General features: G+C 41.0%; 1 protein-coding gene across 2 annotated transcripts; it reads right to left on the bottom strand.

Annotated features, from left to right (window-relative positions):
- Nucleotides 1-914: 914 nt before the first annotated feature.
- On the bottom strand, nt 915-20,783 carry mgmt (O-6-methylguanine-DNA methyltransferase). Of its 2 annotated transcripts, none has more exons than XM_068720792.1 (5): nt 20,706-20,783; nt 18,202-18,350; nt 9,185-9,345; nt 4,619-4,758; nt 915-1,704 (listed from the first exon to the last, which is right to left on the bottom strand). In XM_068720792.1, exons 2-5 carry the CDS (start codon nt 18,336-18,338, stop codon nt 1,576-1,578), a joined length of 567 nt encoding a protein of 188 aa, XP_068576893.1. In that variant the 5' UTR covers nt 18,339-18,350; nt 20,706-20,783; the 3' UTR covers nt 915-1,575. The 2 variants fall into 2 exon arrangements, with proteins under 2 accessions (XP_068576893.1, XP_068576901.1); XM_068720800.1 differs by having other exon boundaries at nt 18,202-18,347; nt 20,706-20,767.
- Between the last annotated feature and the right edge of the window lie 2,245 nt (nt 20,784-23,028).

The raw sequence follows: 23,028 nt of genomic DNA, 5'->3' as shown, positions 1-23,028 counted from the left end.
AAAAAAAAGGAGGGTGCTTACAGTGCACTTCAGAGTGCGCCTGGCTTAAATGGGACCCCTTGTGGCTGTGTCACAGCTCCCTTCGTTAGGGGGCTGACTGTAGCCTGTAGTCACCACAGGCATCATTAGCCCCTCTGTGAAACCACAGACTGAGTCTCATTCTTCATCCGCCTGTCTGCTGCCTCAACATCTATGCTGCGATGGCGCTCCAACGGCAGAGTAAGTGAGTCCGGCAGCACGGCAAGACAGCCACGAGGAGCTGATCGGATAAGAAATTCAAAAATGCAGCAAAGTTCAAATGTATTCAGCGAGCGGGCCACTTGAATTGGTTCCGTAAAGGTTAGAGTCGAGGTTATTTTGGAGGGTGGATTATTAGGCTACCTGGGCTGGACAGAAAAAGAATAACTATGGGCAAGTAAGGGTCACTCTGGGGCTGCACTAGACTGTTCAAGAACTTAGGGAAAAAAAATACTAAACTGTCAATGTTACAACACATCATCGTGAGAAAATGTAGAAAATAAAAGTAAAGGACATATTCAATTAAAGTCGCTGCTATTTCTAAACACACACCACCACTGCTGCCCTCTCCATATGGTCGTTTCAAGAGAGAATAATTTATCCCAAAGGGATTAAACTGGGTTGTGATGAAAATAAAATAACATATAAACATTTAAGTTACAGATTAAATGTGCAGGATGAATTCAAGGTTGAAATGTTGATTTCTGTTTCCCGTTCTGTACTGCCCTCTAATGGAAAACACTACTCAGAAATAAAAAAAAGGAGCTCCGACATCCAGAGCTGCAGTGAGGAGAAGACATACAGCATAATTAATTATGAGCTGAACTGAGTGAACGCTACATGAAATCAATTTTTAAATTAAATGCAATTAAAATGATGAAAAGGCACGATTTGTCATTTTGAGATGTATTTATTTAAACACGTCCAACAAAAGTACGGTATATAATGCATAAGACATCTCCAGTCTAGGTGGATTATAAGGCTAGAGCAAACAATGAGATCTAAATGAAGACAAAACAAATGCTTCACTACAAAGCTTTGTAGCAGTAAAATTCAGAGCCTTTAACTGGATGTTGAACAAAGCATTCACTTGGCAGGAAATTAAAAAACCAACGAGAGGTACAAAGACTAATTCTGCTTAGGAAAAAAAACAACAACAACAACAATGCAAGAGACATATTTTTAAGGGAATAATAATTCTTTAGAAAAACCATTCCAGCACTATCTGGCAAACGCAACGGAGACCCACGGGAGCATATGTTTGTAATTCCTACTGTTCTCTGTTTAAGTTATTTTTGTACATTCTAATTCTGCAACAACTCTGTATCACATTAACTATGCAGCATCTCTATTCTTAGATTTTAAAAAAGAAGAATAAACTGAAAATCTACAAGAAGCTGTTGTTCCACCGAGTGTGCCAAACACGCTAAACTTTATGGCCCTGTTTTGCGTTGTTAAAAAATAATAATCCTGGCCGTGTGTGTGTGTGCGTGTGTGTGTGTGTGTGTGTGTGTGTGTGTGTGTACTGAATGAAGGACAGTTGGCCTCTGTCATGCTTTAGCCTTCGCTTCTCTGCCTCTCATGGGTGAGCAGCCATTGTTTGAGATGGTTGCCCTTGCCGCTCATGTACGGCCCACTCTGTCCACTGCTAGAAATGACTCGGTGGCAGGGGATGAGGAGAGGAACCTGGCACAGACAAACGGAGAGAAAATTCAACTCTGAGGAAATAAACATGTTGAAGTTCTGAAAATATTACACAAGAACAATTGTACAATGCGAACAGGGGCACTTTTAAAATGTTTTCTTTACAACAAAGAGGGTTTTTTTTCTTTCAATTTATAAATTCAGAAAGGAGGTTGCAGAAAGAAAATTGTTTTAAACTTTAAAAATATAAATTCCATGAAGGATCAGTACTGTTAGCATTAAACTATGACACGTTACTAAAAAACGAATGTTTGAAAAAAAAGAAAAAAAGACACACAGATTGGAGTTTTACGCTTTCTTATTCTCAGGTTGACATTTATTGTCACAGCAACACAAGAGTTGGAGATGTTGATAGTAGATATGTATTATGTATGAAAGAATCTCTGATTTACCACATAAACGGTGCGACTTAAAAGTAACCAACGTGCAGAAAATATGAATCTGCACTTTTCTTCTTTTTTTTTTTTGTTGCTTTTTATGTTCATGCACTGCATGAAAACAAAGTGTCACACCAGAAGTGTCTGGTTTGATCCTGCACAAATCCACATTCAGGGTGATGGCTCAGTCTTTGGGTATAAATGTTTTTTACTCTTTAATAGTGTAAAGCAAAGAAGCAATCAAAAATTAATGGGCAAAAACACCAGCAGGATGAATATTCAATCGAGAGGGTGTCAACATTAAGATCTGATAACCCTGTGATCATTAAAAAGAGGAAGTCGGTGGAGCGTTTACTCTTGTTGCAGAAGACTGCCAGGGGGGTCCCGAGTTCTTTGTAAACTAAATGGCTGGAGAAAGATTAAACAAGCAAGCCCAAAACACTTCGATCATTGTGAATTCAGAACAAGACGAGTGGCAATGGTTGGAATGAGTCACAGCAATGATTCCTCTTTAAATATTCTTAATGTTGCCCTCATTGTTACTTGTTACACGAAATACAAAAACATCCCAACTGCTGCTGCGTTGTGACTATAATTCTCCATTTGAACCAAGTTATCCCGACACCTCCAGCCTTTTCTATAAAAGTTGGACATGCAGTGTGTTTCAGTTCAAATCCATCATTAAACCCGCTCCCATATCAACAGCAATAAAACTTTCCGAGCCCCAGATTAACCTTGCAGACAGAGAAATACTGCTCGAGTATTCGGATCAATACTGTTCCCCGGGTTTGGAAGGAGAGCAGGGTACCCTCAAGGCCTGCAGATCTGCCTCTTCACTTGGGGGGAAAAGAGCACTACGCCAGGCTTATCAATACTCAAATCCTGGTGAAGAAGAAGTGCCACAGAGAGGCGAGGATCGATTGAGCACACTGAGCTTTTCACAGTTGAAGCCTGAGTGGAGCAGCGCTACTGACAAGTAATTGACACTGACAATCTGACTCTGGATCTGTATCAGGAGCTGAGGGCTCAGGCTCCCAGGCTCCCTGACAAAAGGACGGAAATGTCTGTAAAACACGAGACAGAGAGGTTTTATACAGCCATCCAAGAGCAACGCCATTGTCTAATGTCATATACAAAGCCAATAAAGAAACTAGTGCGTAGTATTAAAAACACACTTTATTTTGTGGTTTATTTGGATTTACTCCGTGTTTCAAATTAATTTTAATGATCATAAATTACTTTTCTTCCTACTTTAACAACAAAAACAGTGTCAGAGGAAAAGCACGGTACTAAGACGAGGATGTACACAAGCTACTTCACTGCACATGTGAGGGAGAGCATCTCACTGGCTGCATTTCTGTACAAGAAGTGTTCTCTGCCTCACAGAGCACACCGGTGGTGCCCACAGCACTACATGGGCAGAGCTAAACGGGCTTTGATCAAAGGGTTTGATCAAAAGAAGACACACCACTTGCCCTCTAGCTCTCCATTTTGTACACAGTGGATTCATGGGCAAAATGATGCGGGCCAGGTTTCCTGCAAGAATCGGAGATTTGCAGCGAACATCTACAGTAAAGATTTGAGAGAACAGGAACAAAAGGTGTGGGCTTAAAATTGTGCTGTAGGTAGACGTGTACTTCTCCGCCGCTCTCAGAGGGAGGCGTTCATATTCCGCTATTGCTCATCTTCGAAACACACCTACAGTTTAGATTACATATCCTTCATCACGAAGATTTCTTTAAAACTTATTTTATTTAAAAACTCAAGTGGAGTACACAAGTACTTTGTTGTAGGCAGAAATTGAAACAAAACAGATGGAATGAAAATCGTTGTCATCACTTTATATATACTGAGAGAATTACATATAGAATAGATTACATATATCTTTTTATTAATTGTTTTTCTATTTGTATACGTATTACAGCATTATTACAACATAACATATTGATGTAAAACCATAAAAAAATATATTGCAAATCATGTGTTGTTGTTACACATAATCCAAATGTTATTTATTAATATTTATTTGGAGTCGTAACTGATGATTAGTTTAATTATCACTTGATCTGCTGACTACTTTCCAGATTTAATCGTTACGTCTGTAAAACATCAGAAAACAGTGAAAAAATATCCATAACAGTTTCCAAGGTGACAATTTTACGATTACCGTAAACGGAAAAAAGCACATTTTCACATTTTAGTAGCTTTAATTAACCAGAAAATGGAGTTATTGCTGAAAAGTGACTCAAAAGCAACTTATCAAAATAGTGGCAAATTAATTGACTAATCGTTGCAGCTCTATATTTCATACTGGAAGTGATGTCATGGTGTGTGTTGACAGTGATACTTGTCAAATTCCTTATTTACTACCCTTATAATAAACCTTTGACTATAGGCAGCTTACAACATGCAGGTTCATAGAGTCATTCAAAAAAATTGTAATAAAAATAATGTTTCCCAATCTGACTAAATAAAGTAAGTCAGAGAGAAGCCTGTCAATCAATGCCAGCCACACTCACCGGGTTCCTCCTCATGGCCCCTCCCACTGCCCGCACCGCTCTGGGGTTTCCCGCCATCTCAGCGAGGCGCTTGTACGAGACCGTCTCTCCAAACTTCACATCCTTCAGAAGTATCTGCAACACGCGGCTGGTGAACGCGTCTTCGCCACAAAGCAGAGGACAGAGAGGAAGAGCGAGAGACAGACGGAGAGAACAGAGGAAGAGGGAGTCCCTCGTTTAATCAGACGGCTGCCTGAGAGGCTGGCGACAACAAGACAACACTTTAGTACAACGCGGATTTCACTCCTTTGAAATAAACTGGTGTTTTGAATTTAAATCAAAAGTTTGAGACATCACTACATTTTTGATCAACTTAATGGTTTTTTCATCATGTCGAACTGCATGTTTGAGGGCCAATTCTTCCTCCAAGGGGCTCTGTAGGACTTTACAATACTCATTAACAACTAAATACATAGAAGTCCCTCAAGTTGACCTTAGAACTAGTATTAACATGCTACAGAAGCTGATGTGAGAAAATTATTTCTATGGCAGAAAAATCTAGGTTATGCTTTGAAAGGTCACAGCTAAAATTAAAAAAGTTCGCTCCTTCATTTAAAAGGATTAAGAGAGGCCAAAAAGACTGCAAATCTGCTCCAGATTTTTAATAATAATAATTTGAATGTTGCACACCATTTGTGGCAGTGGGATGACTTTGAGGTTAATCAGACCAATTTGTCCTTTTAATTGCTTTCTATTCAGAGTAGATTCATTATATCATCTTCACTTAAATGGCGGAATTCTTCAAATCATCCGCAGCTTAACCGACCACATTAACGGCTTTGATTTCATTAGCACTTTAGCAGTAGCATTATCTTTTTTTTCTGGATTACCAGGCAGTGACTGAGAGGCATGTTTGTCTAGTTCTGATTGCGAAAAAAAGGGGGAAAAAGCGTATTTGAAGCGTCTCGAAACCTTAAGACATCGATGCAGAGAGCTTGTGTAGCAAGTGAACAACACTTTTTTTTTTTGCACAGAGAACAAGATGGGGAACAATAGTCTCGTTATCAAGAGGGGGTGAAATTCTTCTACTACATACATGTACTCAGTCATGAAAATTCAATTAGTGATCTCCCATTCTCTCTCATTTATATGGTCTAAGAGAGCACATGACAAGTGATCTATGAGAAATCCCTCTAAATTGGCATTGTGTGAAAACATGTCACACCCCTGTCTCTCTTCTACAGAGTGAACATCCTTTGCTCCCCAGGCTCCCTCGCTACCTTATAGTCACTCTCCGCTACACAAAGCCACGCGAACAAGGCAATTTGCCTAAACTGGGGGGAATAAGTGTAAAACCTAAAGGGGATATATTTGATTGATGCGCACCCATGTGAGTTCTTTGTCTTGAACAAGGCCCGTAGGTACTGTTTAATAATTTTTCAGGTAATAATCACGCTGTCAACGAGATGACGGGCTCTTACGCAGACAGACTTAATGTTATGAGGAGATAAGATACACCCCTGAAATTTCTTTTATGCATTATTCTCCCTCATAAAGCTCGGATTTGGCCACATGATGTGCGTGGTACATATTGATATCGCTTTGTCACCGGCTGAGTAGATGACAACTTGCCCAGACTATGGTTGTGTCAAATCCCTGTTGATGCAAACGTTATTGACAAACAACCAAAGTCAGTGTCACGCCAGCAGCAGACGCTGCTGAGCACTTTCGCCGACAAGCAGCAAGCTACGGGGCCGTTTATACTTCTATAAATCCAGAGCAGCATTTTTTTTTTTCCTGTAAGGTTTCACATCTCCAACAAAAAAACAAGTGTCTGCGCTTTTATCTGCCGCTACAGAGGTTAAAGAACTTTGCCCTCATCAGTGTTAGTGACAGAGACTTCATGCGGGTCACTCGAGGTGACCAGCAATGATTTGGAGAGCAGTCCCCTAGCCCCATACTTCATAAAGAGCCTAATACGCTGTGTCTGGGGTCAGGACCCTCTTTAGATCGGGGTGTAGTGATGTCAATTGTTTAAATAAAAGTTGAGAGGAAGCACTTACATGTTTACAGACATCCCATAATTATGTCACAGGTCATTACCTACCATGAGGCCAGGTGATAGGGCCACTGCAGAGGCAGAAGGCAGAGGCAGATTGAGCCGCAGTAAAATCGAACAGATCTAGTGATTATGAATGTATTGGCACGTATGATTGATTTGCTCGTAATTTTGTATATGAGAGCAATTTAAAAGAAGAAATAAACAATGGACGTAAACTGAATTCCATCAGCCCAGCTAATGATAGATTTGGGGAGATGACTTTCAGCTGACAGTCACCTCTTATATGATTGTGACAATATGAAGACAATAGTGGAAATGCAGCTACCTCATTATCCTTTGTGTCTAATGGGAGGGAAGACTTTGACTCCCAGTCAAAGTGTCTCTTGAGTCTTGAGGGATCCATACTTTTGAAGGCTGACGGGGTGCTGATGATTCTCTGATTATTCGATATTCTGAAAACGTTCATTTCCCTAATTCCTCTCCACATCACAGGGGCGAGTCCTGGTGAGTGTCTCATCTCGCCCTGTGCTGTGCACAGGGGGAGGTTCAGCCTCCTGCAGGAACACAGTCATTTGGGCTTTGAAGAGCGCCCTTCCCCCCCTTTGCCTGGCCCCCTCCCTGCATATTCCCCGTGCCGCTTACCGAGACTAAGATCCTCTCGTCTGTTACATATGGATGTATAATTAATGAGATAAGAATATGCATCGTTTTGAGAACCCATGATGGTGTCTGTGTTTTTCTGAGGGGGCAAACGCGCGTGCTCGTACACACGCACACATGCGCCATTCCTCTACCTCTAACGACCAAACCTGCGTGTGATCTTGCACATGACAATCAGTCAGACAGTATAGAAAAACTGCACCTCGCATCTCCTTTCATGTCACCTCTGTTGCTCAGGTATATCGTGACAGCTAATATGAAAAGTGGCTTGTTTTGTCAGAAATGTGTAAATAAACATGGCAACACTTCAAGTGAAGGTCACAACTCAATATTACATGACAAGTGCTGCGAGAGCGCTGTCGCGTTCAGGTTCTCCCACAAGATAACTGAGCAAACAAAAGTTGGTTGTCACAGATTGTAATGACCTGATTAAACTTGTATTTTTTTTTTTTTCCCAGGCAGGCAGCGGCTGCATGACTGGATCGAGTAGGAATGTGTACAGCAGTAAGGGAAAAAAACTGAATCCTTAATATTTGTGAATTAACAAGCAAAAAAAAAAAAAAGAAAGAAACCTTCTATTTTCCTCCCCTCCACAGACAAATACTCTCGATGCTCACATTTAACATTATTATACTGGCATGGCCTATGGTTCTGACTACTGAGAGCAATCCAAGCCTAAACCCTGTATTTACTGAGCCCCAAAACAACAGGCGAGGGAGAGAGGTGGAACACAGCACAATCACCTATTCAGATCAGGTACTAATGAAGAATTCCATCTATCCTGAAATTTAATTAAAACCCCAAAGACTTCAGATGAGATGCGATTTGAAAGAGCCTGGGGCTGGTACACAAGCACTTGGTGGCGAAGGGAATCACACTGAAAGTTGATATCGTAATTGGTCCTGATGTATTTCTGCATTGCCTTTGCGGGAGCGTGGGACTCATAGCTGTATACAGGGTCTCGATGGAGTACCTGCTCATTGAAAATGCCATCACTCAACCACTGCAGATCTGCATGAAATTAGAGAGCAACTAAGGCCTGATTGCAGGGGAAAAGAGGCACAATTGTTAAATGCATATATTAAAGCTTTTTTTCCCCTCCTGTGTAGGTGTGCTTCTGGGTCTAAATGAGCACTTCAGAAAATCTTTAGGTTAAAATGCAATGAACGTCTAAGTGTGACAAAGAAATAGCCTGTAATTGCTTGAAAACGGCACAAGTGCGATAAGTTTGCGATTTCAAAAGTGAGTTGTCAGGCTGCGAGAATTGTTTGTTTCCTCAAAACAAAAAGCGCCAGGGATAATTAATTCCTCATTTTTTTCCTCAGCGCCCTCAATCATTCACTCGGCAGTCACAACTACCAGTTGAAAGGACACTAATTGCCAATTTTTCGGGGTGCTTTCATTTTACTCGTCCTAGGTGACTGGTCAAGCCAACAATAAGCTCATTCAAACTTTACCACCATTCACATGTTGTCAGTGAAAAAAAAAAAAAAAAAAAAGGCTTCCTGTCTGAAAAATGTCAAGAGTGGAATTCGATCAGTTTCAAAGAATGTGCCAAGAATCATAGAAAAGCTTGCCAAGACTAACACGCGTGGTAAGAGCTGCCACAGATTACTGAACCAAGTTACAGCTCTGTGTTCTGTTCTCTCTCCTCTCGCTCACCCACTCACTCGCTTTTCCTCCGCTCTCTCTCTCTCTCTCTCTCTCTCTCTCTCTCTCTCTCTCTCTCTCTCTCTCTCTCTCTCTCAGCCATAAAATACTTCATTATAACACAGTGAGCCAGTGAGTGTAAGTGATGTAACTGACAATTAAGAGTGAAAGCCTGATCCCAGTCATGGCTCTGCAAATATTTATCCATGACAGACCTCCTTGCAGGGCGGGGTGGTGAAAGGCAGGGAGCGGGAGACTCCCAGTGGTCTGCGGCTCACTGAAGTACGCCTGGAGCCATTCGACGCAGCGCTGCAACTCGGGGCTCATTTCTGCCGGGCTATCGTTGACCACACAGCTCAGGGGGGCCTCACTGCTCCTGCGAGGGATACAAGGCAGGATGGGGAGTTGAGGTGGGGATCAGAGGAGCGATCATAATACCCAATTCTTGGTTGAATAGTACTAAAATATGTCACAAGAGTGTAATAACATGCCACGGGTGACACAGATGCAAGATGGCATAATTTGCAGAGTGAAACTAAAGTTGTTAATCGAGACGTGTTTAAAATCTAAAGTTCCACATTTTCGGCGGTGCTCCTGTCAGTGGGCTGTGAAAGACAGAAAACTCAGTAATCCAGGCATTTGGTACAGTAGATATATATATTTTTTTATGAAGTGCACCATGATAAGAGTATGAAAGGAAACATTGTCGGGTCATAAGGAACGGCGCTAACAGTTTATTTCAAACAACTTTAAGGAAGCAGAACCACTTTCTGAAAAAAAAAAAAGTTTTCAAAAGTCTTGCAGCTCTTATGGAAAAAAAAAAAAAGAAGTTAAGAGCACACCGTTAACAACAGTTTTAACTCTGCTTGGGTCTAGTTTATAGTTCATGACAAGAATAAATGGATTTTTTTTGGCCAGAGCGGTGCTGGCCAGCAAAGCACTGCACTTGGACGTGCATCTTAGCATGAGTAGATGCTTGGAGGAATTTGCCGATGGTTGAGTTGGCATCACTTAACAGCTGAATTTCTCTCCGCTGCTGACCACCCCCCAGGTCAATGCAAGCAGACTGACCCATATTTGACACTTAAAGACCCTACTGGGAAGGTCCTCTCTTAGCATGTGCATTACTGCAAAGTGGACCTCAAGCTGTGTTGTGGATCTAAAGCAGGCCGCCAATTCCATTAACTGGTGTACAGGACTTATAAATAAATAATATCACCATTTAAGTGCCCCTTTTTTCAAAATTGGCTTATCCTGTATGGTATTAATAATAGACATTTACTTTGTTAAACACACAGACCGTCTCTCTCCTGCCCGCCGTAACAACACGGCCCTAAAGTGTTTTTACACTTCTGCAGGTCACAGTTTGAGCAACGTTTTATATTGGACATGTGAAGCTGAGGTTTACTGGAGTGTTATGACTGAGCAGGTCACTTTTCAGGGAGCCGCTCTGCCTGCTAGTTTGTGGCTAGTGTGTGATGAAAACCTCCTGGGTGCCGTTTAACAGTGGGTGTAAATACAGTAAAAGGTGTAAATACTCTCATTTCTAAATAAACCACACAGCGGTTTATAGTTGAGTGGCGAAAAAACTCGCAAACCCACCAGCGGGTCCTGTGCTGAGACCCGCTCAAACAATGGCCATGGCTCATGGCAATCTCTGTCGGCATGGGTGAGTGCCCAGCCAGCCCCTACTTGTCATTGTCTCTCCTTTCTATCCTTCCCTTCCCTCCCTCCCTCCTCATTTCCCCCTCTCTATTTCTCTATCCTCCCACTCCAGCTCTTTTGGCTCCCCACCACCTACACCCCCAGACACACACCCACCATCCCCCCCTACCTCTCTTTCTCTCTGCAAGGATCTTCAGGCCACTGTTCCCTCTCTAAACCCCCCCCCCCCCCCCCCCCCCCCCACCCTCTTCCCCTCCACCTCCACCTCCACCACCACCACCTCTACCCCTCCACAGCCCCTCTCTCTCTCTCTGAGAGGATGTTCCAGCCGCTGCACACTGACAGCTCGGGGATATTGTGTGTGGAAATGTTCCTGTTGGACCCGCAGGCCCTTACAATCTACCGGACAAAGGCTAGAGCACCTTTGCTTAAGGCTCGGCACCTTTGACCTCCAGCTCACACTTCAGACTTGTCACCGTGGCTAATTTTCTTCTCCCCTCAGCCCTCCGTTATGGATGTGCCCGGCTTCAAAAGGTGTTTTGAGTGATACAACATTGACAGTAGTAAAAGTTAATGCAATGCAGTACATGTTATGGCCGGTAAACAACACCGAAATAAATAAATAAAAGTGGAACAACATCAGTCGGGCTGAAGTCTGTCACCTCTAGGTGCAATGGGGGATTGTTTTTAAAGAGCATGTGGGCAGTGGAGATGTAGCTCCTGCACTGGCAACATTTCCAGTTGCTTCAAAGAATTACGAATAAAGCAGCATCATATGACCTTCATAGTGTCCGGACTGGCACTTTAGAAACTCTGCATTTCAAATGAGAGATTAGAGATGTGTGATAAATGTTGGGTATATTACAAAGAAACTCTCAAAAAGTGAAGCAATCTTTATATTGTTTTAAAGCATTTGACATCCCCTGTCTAAAAACCAAGAATTATAATTAGTAGTGATCATAAACAGTATCTCAATACCTGTGAATAACAGTTGGAAATTGGTTAAAGCAAAACTGTTATTTATTATCTTTCGACTAGTTCAAATGATATATTTTTTTAATGTCCTTCAGGCGTTTACTATTTCATCACAGGTAAGGAAATAAGAAACTAATTCCAAACTAGCCAGGATCTGCTGCACTAAAAAGAATATTTCCCTTGATAGAAGATTGAGATTTGAGAAAATGTCTAATATTGTGCTCCTGTCACAATCAATTTCCAATTACCATAAATCATTGCTGCGTAAAGTGGGAGTCATTTGGACTTCTACCTATTTTCCAACTCTAATATAAAGAATGAATTGAGCATTTATACAATGTTGGAGGTTATTTCATTCATCCTGGAGGAAACAATCAAAGGAGACAAAAGAACAAAAAAAAAAGAAAAAGAATAGCCAACATTATATTTGTCAATTTCCTTCGGCATATTCTGTATCTGTAGTTGCACAAGACTTCACTAAGACTTTTTCTATCAGCTGCAGCCGTAAGAATGAAACAGGTTAACCACAGGATCTAATTGAAAGGAATCTGGCGAAGGGTGTAATGGTATATTGCACAAAAAGGGGAAAAACTCAGAACTCATGCCTCCATCCTGTGAAGCGTGATGGCGCTCATCCTGACTCGATCGGCTGTCACTTTTGACACAGCCTGCCAGAGTTCTCCTTCACCGATCATGGGTAACATGGCGGGTCAGAGGATGAAATAGAAAAGGCCAGGAGCAGTCCAATATTTTCCTCGGCCTTATAGCTGCAGATACTTAACTCAGAGACGTCAAAGACTCAAGAGAGCATGAAAAAAGCCTAAAATGACTGTCTAAAAAGGGGAAAAAAAATACAGCATGTCTCTATGAATGTCAAGATCCTGATGGTCTCTGAGCCAAAGGCTGTGATACAATTGTAAGCCACTTGCTCAATGCAGCTCGTTCAACCATTTGAAGAGCATTCAGATGCCTATCTGGCTACCGCGGCACTAAAGTCGAGAGCTTTTGGAGTGGTAAGCTGTAAGGAATGCTTCCTATTCTACTGTGGGGCGCACGTTTCGTGCTCTGCCGTTTCAAAATAAAAACAACTCGGCCGGATAAACGGCTCTCTAGATATCCAACCACTCTTATTAGCGAATGTCCGCCGAAGAGGCCGCAACACTCAATCCAATACATAAAGGTGGCGGTAAAATACTGCAGAGTAGGCAACAAAGCACACAACAATTAGGTCTTCTCCCAACTGGCTAGCCACAGGAGTCAGTGAAGGCGTGTATTACCAGAGCCTTAACTCTTACTCCATTATGTAGTGTATCCACACACCCCGACGCAGCAATGTTTATCTACAACAGACTACTGAGCAGTTTCAAATAGTGTTTTTAGCCTCTATTCTCAAGTGCCATAGTAAGAGATTCCAATTACCCGAATGGTAAGGAGCCAGTGAGGGAGGCATAAAGTACATTAGGGATCCCCTGTAACTGCAGGGACCTTTTAGAGCCTCAACTGAAGAGGGCCGAGAGACTGGAGGGACAGTGACCCTGCATGGATAGCCTCTGTCAAAATTTGACCACGTCAAGCACAAAGGCATTATGGGAATCCAGTGTCACCAAGTCCTAATTACTGTCTGTGTTCAGAGCAAATTACTGCCTTGTTCCTCTGATTAGCGAGGAGGCTAATCTTCACCTGTGTATGCCAGCACTGCTGAGGGCCCTTGAGTGTTAGCGCTTCGTCTTCTGTAATTTATTTTTAAATCAGTGCCCGCTCCCAGGAGTTTTGAGTGTTTTGTTGTGAACCGCTTACCATGATCCCCACCACCGCCCCCTCACCCCTAAATCCTTGACTAAATCCTTGTTTGGTGCCGCAGGAAGATAAGCAAGAACAACACTTGGGCATAATTGACTCGTACTCCTCTCCAAGATGTCAGAGCGGAATCATCTCTCTGCATATTGCCTCAGTATGTCACAGACTGTACACTTCTGCATGTTGCAGATATAGAATCCAATCAAGTTCGAAAACAAACCAGCGCAACCCTCGTGCTGGAAAAACTTCCCGGTCGACAGCAGGGAAAAAAAGAGAAAAAACTGCAGGAGCTGCTTTTAGCTGCATCTCTACAGTGAAGGGTAACTCTCGCTCGGCTCCCGTCCTCACCCTGGAGGATCTGCTTTAGAAACCACAACATTTGCAGATTTTTTTTTTTTATCTGAGTGAATGTGAGCGTCTCGTCTGCGTGGGGCGGTTTACAGGTAGTGTGTTACACAGGTGTTGGTTTACACAGGAAATGGCACATGCAGCCTGATTGGGACGGTCCCGAGAGATCGAGGCATAAACGTAGAGCACAGATGGGTCCAAGGGCCAGTGGGAGCAGCACCTTAATGAATACGCAGCTGAGTACTGCACTTCACAACATGCAAAACAATATTCTAAGGCCGTAGTAAAAAAATAGAACAGAAATGATCTGAATATCATTACACAATGAATTATTCATACCATTTCTAAAGGGACTACGTCAAAAAGTCTCCCCCCACCCCCCCCCCTGCTTTATTGATGATTTCATTCAATATCTCAACAGATCACTGTTTGTATGACAATGCATTTTAGTTACAAATGTAAGCAGTTTATTTAGCACACAGCCTTGTGTATATATATATATATATATATATATATATGTATATATGTATATATATATATATATATATATATATCTTGCTAAATAATAATTTCAATTGATTAAATGTAGGTGACTAAATACAAGAGAGAGAGAAAAGAGAGCCGGAGAGAGAAATTATAGAGGAAAAAAAAAATTAAGTTGTTGATATGGTTCCTGGTGTGTGAGCACATGATGTAAACAGGCCCCAAACAGGGAACACATTTACCATAAAGCTATTCAGTGTGAACCAGGACATTGATTCACAACACTACACGAGTGTGAGAAAAACGATAAATGCATCACCTCAGATATTTCACACTAGCGTTGGTAGTGTGTAAAAGCTGTTGTGACAGCTTGGGTATTAGGGCTAGATAGATGGAAAATGTCTGGCTGCTTATGAATGCCAATGTGACTGAGGTGCCGGGTTTGACACAAAAACACTCCACCTCAGAACAATTAGGCTGTTCTCAGGCCCCATCCAGTGTTGTCAGTGATAATGGAAAGCTGTGAGGATAACTGGTGATAAATAGACTTTAACACCCTCCTCCTTAAGACCAATGCAGTCATGCAGTCCTCTCATATGCTTAACTAATCATGAGCATGGCCGGCAAAAATTCATACAAAAGACTAATTACTGTTGTACTTCACTTCAGTCTCAAAGGCCTCTTATATAAGGACTTGGGGGTTCTCTTGCCTCTTTTCTCCTCTTGATGGGTATTTTTTTACAAGTAGGCCTCGTGCTAGACAAAAGCGTTTAAAAATTGGTGATTGCTTTCATCCGCTTTAATTACATTCAGAAATGGCATTTCTGCCACATAATACACTTCTATTGTTTCAGAATTATCTGGCTTGGGGAGTAAAATCTACAATATTTGACGATGCTCCCGAGCTAAATCGCCTCTTGAAATTGAAATATGCAGCTGAAATACAAAATAAAAAGCCAGCCTTTGCTGCTGATATACTGGAAGCTCCTTGGCTTTCTGCAGAATGCTATTATTATGCATATCCAGGTAGAAAGTTAATTAACCCAAAGCTTAAGCTAATTATGGTAGCAGAATGCTATCAACCAAACGCTTTCAGTCAGACAGCTGTCCAGAATTTCATTTGCTAATCATTTGTCTTTTGCCGGAGCATATGGTGCATTTCCCCACTATCACAGCAACAACAAACAGATGAAAATCATTAACTAAAAACAATGTGCAATGTGGAAAATTAGACACATATTTATAAGGCTTTGTGTCAGAGAAAAAAAGGGGGGATTTATGGCCTGGGAAATATAATGATAATTTTTGGTTTTAGCCACTTAGGATTTTAGGGAGACCACGTGATTCATGTGTGCTGGGAATTCAGATGCACAAATATATTGTTTATATCTATATGCAAATGAGACTGAGAATGAGAATGTTTATCCGTGTAAAATTAATTACAATTTTCTATAGGAGCATATGCAAAGAGCTTGTTCTTAACAATTTTTAGCTTCTAGCACATTTTGTGCCTTTTCTTTTTTTATGTTGTTAAAAGTAGAAATCCCTCCGCTCAGAATTAAATCAATTATTTTCCAAGAAATGCTTCATGCATTATTTTTTTCTTCTTCTTCTTCTTCTTTTCATAAAAAAAAACATCACACCGGCTGTTAAAAGGTGATTGATATCAGCATTGCCTTGCGACATTATCAGGCAATAAAGGCTACTCAGGTTCTAATGCAACATGTCATGCACAGGCTCCTGTAGTACATTTCTATTGAGGACCTCACAAGCTAAATTGCTTTTTCCCTGCTCCCCCACATCTCAGCCAGCTTGACAGACAAATTGATCAAAGCATTGTAAAATAATATGCTCACAAAATGTCTCGGGGCAGGAGTCCAGCCCTTTTTTCATTTTTCACCCTAATAAAAAAGTACTCTATGATTTCCTCTGTATTATGTGTCTGTGCTCTGTGTGAAAGAGGCAAGAAGCATCATATTTCAGATAATAGTAATCTCCTGTAAACAAAATGCGTATCATTTTTCTGTGAACGCTGAGGCCATGCTAAAAACTAAAAAAAGGGGGAAAAGCTGTTTAACAGCGAGGCTGGTGCGTAGGGCCCCAACAGGGGTTGTTGAGATGTAATGAATTTGTTCATCTGATGGTGCCTTCAGGGCTGTCGTTAGACTGGCAGAGGAGGTTGATTTTAGGAAATGTTCCTAAGATCAGTTAGGAAGCAAAAGGGGCTTGAGACGTTTCTATTAGAAAGAGCTGACGGTCATGGTGTGTAAGCAATACTTCAAGGGCGTTTATGTAGCTATAATGGCATTTATCAATAACTATCTATCAATGCCACACATGCTTTTGTTGCTGCACCGGCTGTTCAGCGCCAGCCAATATGGTGAATTCTAAAAAAAAAAAAATAAATAAAAAAAAAAAATAAAAAAAAATACGACAACATAGAAAGCAAACAGAGTTGCATAAGCCTGCAAAGCTGTGACTCGCTCACAAATATACTACTGTAGGTTTTACTTTATGTTATGCATAGATGTTATCTATTTCCCTTATCCAAAATATGCTCTTAGAGATCATTTATCACACTGACTTCCTAAGCCTGTGCCACACCACATCCAAAGCTGGAGAGAGCCTTGTTTAGTATGTCATAAATAAATCAATGGAAATGGCTGATTTGAACTATTACTGCTACAGGCAGGCTTTTGTGAGATCTACATGTAAAGCCGGTTGCACAGATAAGCCTATATTTTGTCACTTTATCTTGCCTCCCTTAATGCCTGTTTACATTGTGTTACACCATATATCTGAGGTGGCTCTAGTTCCCCAGTCCTACGACAATAACATCGCATTCAACTGGTCGAGATAAAAATCTAAACATTTAGTTTAATGATTTCTTGCTGACACCTTTGAGAACGTACAGACAGCGGTGTGATCGAAAGCATCACTTATGACCGACATAGCAAATGATATTAAACTGAGAAATGATCTAGTGATGCAAATCATTAAATTCATTTGCATATTCCTACTGAACCTGAACACACAAATTAAACCCTGTTCACAAGGAGACGGAGAAAGGTGCTTGCGCATGGTTACAGGACATCTTCCATAATCAAAATTCCATATTATTAATTTTCTCACTTCAACTCATTAACAACAAGTGGAATGTTTTTACTGCTTGATGAATTTTAGGAAATAGCAGACAGTCAGGAAGGAAACACATGTTGAGGTATAATATACACGGTCATTAATGGGTTTCCATAAATTAGAATTTGAACATACATTTTCAAAAGCTTCCTATCCGGGTGCATTTGGAAATGGTTTAATTTCCCAAACCATTCAAGTTTATCAAATGCGAATCTGCGATACATGGATATTTAATTTCAATCTAATCAAAACTAATCTGAGATGTAGGATGTGGACCTGTAAAATTCAGGAATAAGTACTTATTAGCGCTGAGTTTAATCAGTTTCAATCGCTCCAGTAAGACTGGCAACATTCTAACAATTTTGAGGGATGGGTAGGGCATGAAATGCAATCACATATTACATTTCTGAGTGCCGGTTGACACTCAGAACTACTGCATACAACTTGGAGGGAACATAAATAAACAGGAGCGAGCAGTCCATGCTCCCAATGGCCTTTGCTGACCCTACAGACATCAGCTATAATCAACTCCCTTGTGGGTAATAAACAAGTTATTTTTCTGAAATTTCAAATATACTGCAGGAAGAATCACAACCACATGCCATCAGAAATCTAATTTCAAGCCCAACTGTATTCTAGTGCCCCTCATATTTCTACTGCCTGCTCATATTTGCCCAACTTTCTCCAGGATATTTCTTGTGGGATCTACAAAAATGCCCTGCTTCCAATGAGGAATGGTGGCACTCCATCACAGGCGTGGATTCTGTCCGCCTGTAAATTTCACACCTTTGTTTATCACGTCACCAGCCCGGCTGTTGTACAGTACCTTTCAGCAGGTGCGACATCCATTAGGATCTGGATGGTGTGCACACCATTCTCACATCCACTGACTTGGATCGTCCCCAGGGGGCTCAGCAATGAGATGGTCTTCTGAGTGCACTGGCTCTCCCTCTGCTTCTTCATCTCGCTGCCCTGCTAAGGAAGCACAAATTACACTCCGTTCATTGACATATTCATGTGGCAACTTTCACAATTTCCCACACACATTTGCATTGAATGATCTATTGAAAACCTAGCAGGCCACCAACGGATGATGACTTACATATTTGAACACCTAGCCTCCAAACAATGTCATGATGTGACTTGATCCCAACATTACTATCCAATATTTCTTTTGTGCATGGAAAAGAATACGCCTATCTAACCAATAAATCGCCCATTTTTTCCCCTCTTTCTGTTCTATATATCACATAAATGAGAAAAACAATGCAGTCTGTTCCCTTGTCTGGTGGGGGATTCCCAAGATAGCTCGACATTATTTTCAATCCGTCATTTTTGGTTGATGGTCGGGATGTTTTTCTAGCATTAAATTTGTTCCTCAGGGTGCAACTCCGATGGGATTCTGGTTTCCAGCCCTTAACAACAGCAAAAACGTGCAGCTTTTCTGACGACTGAGATGGATACTGGCAATAACCAGACAGCAGTTCCTTTTTTATTTTTACTTTGAGGGGAGGAGAGATGATTGACTATGTTATATGTGAGTTTTTGAGAGATGGGGGTTATAATAAATAAAGGTCACATTGATTGGAAGAGTTTCAACCACGGAAACCTTTTCTTCCTGGAACCTTGATCTAAAAAGTGTCTAAAGGGTACAAATACAATATCGCTCTCTCTGTCTTTTTCATTTTTAATAGTGCATGTTATTCACATCCATATATTTCAACTCATACGTTTGCTGTGTGATGTGCCGCAACTAATGATTATTTTCATTATCTGTTATTCTGCCGATTATTTCCTCGATTATTAAACACATTGTTTAATCTATAAGATGTCAATAGAGTATAATAGAGAAAAATGTCCATCACACGTTTCCACACGTTTCACATGTGTCGTTTTGTCCGACCAGCAGTCCAAGACCAAAAGATATTTAGTTTACAAATTAATAAATAGTAAAAACTAGAAAATCTTCAAATTTGAGAGGATGTACCCTGATAATAAATGCAGTTTACAAATGTACTTCAAACTAGATGCAGTATTGTAGACCAGTTACTTAATCAAGCAACAAAACTAGATAATAATTAACCGATTAATCACAATCTGGCAACTATTCTCACAATCAATTCATCTCTGTATTTATTTATTCTTGTACAAAAATACTAAACATTTCCTAGTTCCAGCTTCTCAAATGTGAGGAATTGTTGCTTTTCTTTGTCTCGTGTGAGAGCAGAGAGGGTTTGCAGCTGTTAGTGTTACCTTAAGCTTGAGCAAATTGTGAAGTAATTTTAAACTTTTCGCTGATATTTTATATAGCAATCTATGTTTTAAATAATCTTAGTTGCAGCCCCTAAAACACAATGAATACTAAATAACCCCAGCACAGCTTAATGCAGCCTGTACTTTTAATTTCAGAATAGATACAGAACTTTATATATTTTTAGATTAAACAAAGGTTATGTGATAAAAAAAGTAGTCATGCATTTACAGTATTTCTTACAGACTTTGTTGCCCCCTCTTCACATACACACCCCACCACATCTGTCACGGTATGCGATCACAAATGCGTCTGCTTCAACTTTCTTGTTTCTACTCTTGCAGCTCTCACTGTATTCATCGGGGGTTTGCCTGAACTGACAATAAAGGCGAGAATTTTCTGAGCCAAACAATGGTACAGTGCACTTTGGATAAGCGCTGAACACACTGGCTGCCATTTAGCAAGCTAGTAATAGACTCATAGATAGAATAATGGACTTCGGCAGTAATGGCCTTGGCTAATAGTCTATGCTGATTAAAAATAGCGCCATCATGTTTTGTGCCGTTTTCGGTGCAGTACACTGGTCTAAGTGACTACTCTGAATGTTAGGGTGTTTACCCAGCTCTTTTCACGGTGAGGAACAACAAACAATAAGCAGCTTGTGTTGTTAAAAATCACTGGCAGCGTCCTCGCGCTCGTCCATCATTTGACTCGTTTCTCATCACACTAGTTCCTGGTCAAACCTAATCGAGCAGAAAGCGCGCTGTGGCTGCGCAAATGCAACACGTGTGCTTATATTGTGCGGAATTTGAATGTAAGGAAATCAATGACGAAACATGGGCAAAGCCTGACGCAATGATTTGAGAGAAGTGTCATAAAACTAGTTAGAATGTATATCTTACAATTAAGCGAGCACTTAAAATGTCGAAAAGATGGACGGAGGTTCGTAACTGAAAGCACGGATTTACTCAAAAGATAACCCTCGATAGCATGAGAGTATACGGATAACATTTGAACTGCACATTAAGTGAGGCTTTGTAAAACTGATTTTGACACTGTAAAGTAACTCTGTAGCTTACAATGAAGCCTTTCGCATCCGCGCGGCGTCCGCTTCTACTCCATGAGCACAACAAACGTAGGAGAAAGTCTCTTCCTGTTTCTCCAGCCTGCGTGGTCGAGTCGGCCAATCAGAAGAGGCAAAAGTCAAACGTTGCTCTGTAATTGGCCGTTATCAAGTCTCCGCCCCGCCCCCCCCGCCAGGGACAGACACAGAAGGCTTGTCTTATGGGTCTCAAGTTGGGATTTGGGGTCCTTCAGGGGCCCCAGTACACAGAAGACTAGTAATGGTAGTGATTTAGATATTTGATTTGCTTGATATTTTTACAGCAGGAATAAAAAAACTGAAGCATCTTTTGAACATTAATGTATAACACTGTTATCTCTCCACTTAAAGCTGAGACATTTATCCAATTCTGTATCTCCAGTGACACTGAGGTATTCAGGGTCCCAAGCATAATGTTTGTGGATAAAAAACACCTATGATGCTATCAACCAATAACATTTGGCGACTAATAAAGTCACCGTGATATTATGAAGAACACATGGGGCTGCTCTTTTTTATTAGAGTTTTATGTGGTTTTAAGTTGCCTTATGTTGCCTGGAGCAGTCATAGATTTAACTGAAGCATACATTTCCGTGATTATGACCAAGTGTGTGGCATCAGTCATGTATTGTTTAAAAGTGTCTGTTGTCCTCTGCAGCTTTGTCTTTTTAGTTTTTTTTCTATGGTGCCTTCAGCTCTCTGCATGCCTCCGTTTGGAATGTGTAGGCCGGCGTGGGCCTGTGGCCCACACCCCATCTCAGCGGTGAGGGTGGGAGCGGGGGAGAAAACGCCACCCCTGCAGAGACCATTTTGAAATCTGTGAGGATTTCCGTGCCATCTGGACCCGCTGCCAGTCTGCCCCAGATAGTAAGGGTTGGCAACGGTACCCGACGGTGCAATATGGCTCTCTCTTTAATGAACTACTAACTGTCCCCCGTTTTAATTGATGTGACATTTGAGCCATTTATCTCTGACATTTCAATGAAGGATGATTCTCAGCCTTGCCATTTACTTTTTTGTGCTATTTTCTAAGAGTCATTTGCATTTTTCTGCTCTAAACCTGCTTTTTGTCTCTCATTAGCTAATTAGAGAGAAACATGCACAATTAATAAAAATGAACATAACCTAGTTTGATATAGGCTTGATGAGGCATAATCAGAAAATCACTGTTTTCTTAATGTTCATCAAAAATGGTGTGAAGGGCTACCTGTGGTAAAAGGTGACTTCGATAAAGCCTTGTAACCTTTACCCACATACCAACATGTAGCCTACAGTGTGGGACAACTTATGTTCGCAGCATGGGGAGAATCAAGCTCAATTAATCAGCATATGATTGCAGTAAGCAGCCCCCTCTGCTGGATCTTCTGAGCCATACTGTTTGAAATCATTTTAATGCTGCATTCAGTGGCCAGATAATTATCATATCAGTCACAGAGGAAGTTTCTGCGTTTGCTTTATATCTTTTAGTGAAAAAAAAAAGTTTCAAATGTGCAAATTTAAAATCATTTAAAGACAACTTTTGCTTTTTGTCATCCTATATTTATTGTATATTAATTTTAATTACTGCTGGCACATGAAAGCTGTTTTGCACATTTTATATTTTGTTTGTACAGTCATTTATATTTATCCTGATAAGTGCATATAATTTATTTTAAAAACAGGAAATATTTAGCCATGGTGTGTTGAAATAAACAGCCTGAAGTGCGTGTGAGTGACATAACAACCTGGTATACTAAAGGTTCCAGCCTCAATTGTTTTCCATAATGACACATATTTTTAATCTTTTTAAGATATCCTTTCAAAACACGGCTGCGCTGATGACGACTGTTCCTTTGATTGTGAGCGGCATCATTGCCAAGGTGTGGTGCCCTGTCTGTGTTGGCAGCCGGGCTGATATCTTTTGTTTGAGACTCAAAGAGCTCTTTTTCCTGTTCAGTTTCCCTCACTATTTTTGTTTGTGTGAGGTGTTGATAGACTTATACGTTGCACAGCTTCCTTTTAGTGTACAGCACCAGATGTTTGTGAGAATAACAACCCCAACCTTTTTGTCAAAATGACAGAAATTGTTTATTAGCAGTTTTGTCCATCCGGTAATGTATGATTGTCATAGCTCAGTCATATACTGCCTGTCTGTCGCTTGCTCTCTTTTCATGTGTTCGCAATCTCACTCTCATGTTGGCGTGGGAGGAGTTGAAGTCATTTATGATATCAGATATTCTCTAGGAGAGCAGGAAAGTCCTGACAGACTGAACAACCGCCATCCTCTCACACAGCGGTGTGTGTGAGTGTGCATTTTAATC

The sequence above is a fragment of the Cebidichthys violaceus genome, unplaced genomic scaffold (assembly GCF_023349555.1).
Source record: "Cebidichthys violaceus isolate CVI_PGR_0920_01 unplaced genomic scaffold, fCebVio1.0.p SCAF_10, whole genome shotgun sequence".
In the NCBI taxonomy this organism is placed as follows: domain Eukaryota; kingdom Metazoa; phylum Chordata; class Actinopteri; order Perciformes; family Stichaeidae; genus Cebidichthys; species Cebidichthys violaceus.
Note: the sequence above shows the minus strand (reverse complement) of the source record. Positions and strands in the feature narration are given on the sequence as shown.